The 566-nt window shown below is 54.6% G+C and overlaps 1 protein-coding gene across 1 annotated transcript in view; it reads right to left on the minus strand.

Moving 5' to 3' along the window:
• LOC135566928 (E3 ubiquitin-protein ligase HECW2-like) overlaps positions 1-170 on the minus strand; it is a 5,013-nt gene extending 4,843 nt beyond the window's left edge. Inside the window, exon 1 of the mRNA XM_065014487.1 lies at positions 6-170. Within this exon, the coding sequence (XP_064870559.1) occupies positions 6-149 (144 nt within the window). The 5' untranslated portion in view covers positions 150-170. The remainder of the gene's footprint in view (positions 1-5) is intronic.
• Positions 171-566: the final 396 nt, after the last annotated feature.

Raw genomic sequence — 566 nt, forward strand, 5'->3', positions numbered from 1 at the left:
TGTACCTTGCCAGTGTGGTCGTGCTTCAGCTCCCAGCCACGGGGCAGCTCCAGCTGTTTGTTGGAGAACATGTTGAGGAAAACCACCAGGTCTCTGTTGTGCTGGTAGCGCTCATAGTGATGCGTGTCCCGACGCACCTTACTGATCATGTGTTTCAGGCAGGTGTTACCTGTAAACATAGAGCACTCTGAGGAGAGAGACAAGAGAAGGGAGAAGAGAGTAAAAGAGGCACTCTGGGAGGAAGAGGAGAGGAAGGTGCGAGAGCAGAGGAGAGAAGGGGAGAGGATTGTAGAGAGAGGGAGGAGGGTGGGAGAAGAGAAGAGGGAGAAGAAGGTGGGGAGAGGAGAGGAGAGAAGGGGAAGAGAGGAGAGGAGAGGAGAGGAGGAGAGGAGAGGAGAGGAGGAGAGGAGAGAAGGAGGGAGAGGACCTGTCTGTCTGTCTGTCTGTCTGTCTGTCTGTCTGTCTGTCTGTCTGTCTGTCTGTCTGTCTGTCTGTCTGTCTGTTGTAGAGGGGAGGAGGGTGGGAGAGAGAGTTGAGGAGAGAAGAGGGAGAAGAAGGTGGGAGAG

Source organism: Oncorhynchus nerka, unplaced genomic scaffold (assembly GCF_034236695.1).
Source record: "Oncorhynchus nerka isolate Pitt River unplaced genomic scaffold, Oner_Uvic_2.0 unplaced_scaffold_2945, whole genome shotgun sequence".
NCBI classification, from domain to species: Eukaryota; Metazoa; Chordata; class Actinopteri; order Salmoniformes; family Salmonidae; genus Oncorhynchus; species Oncorhynchus nerka.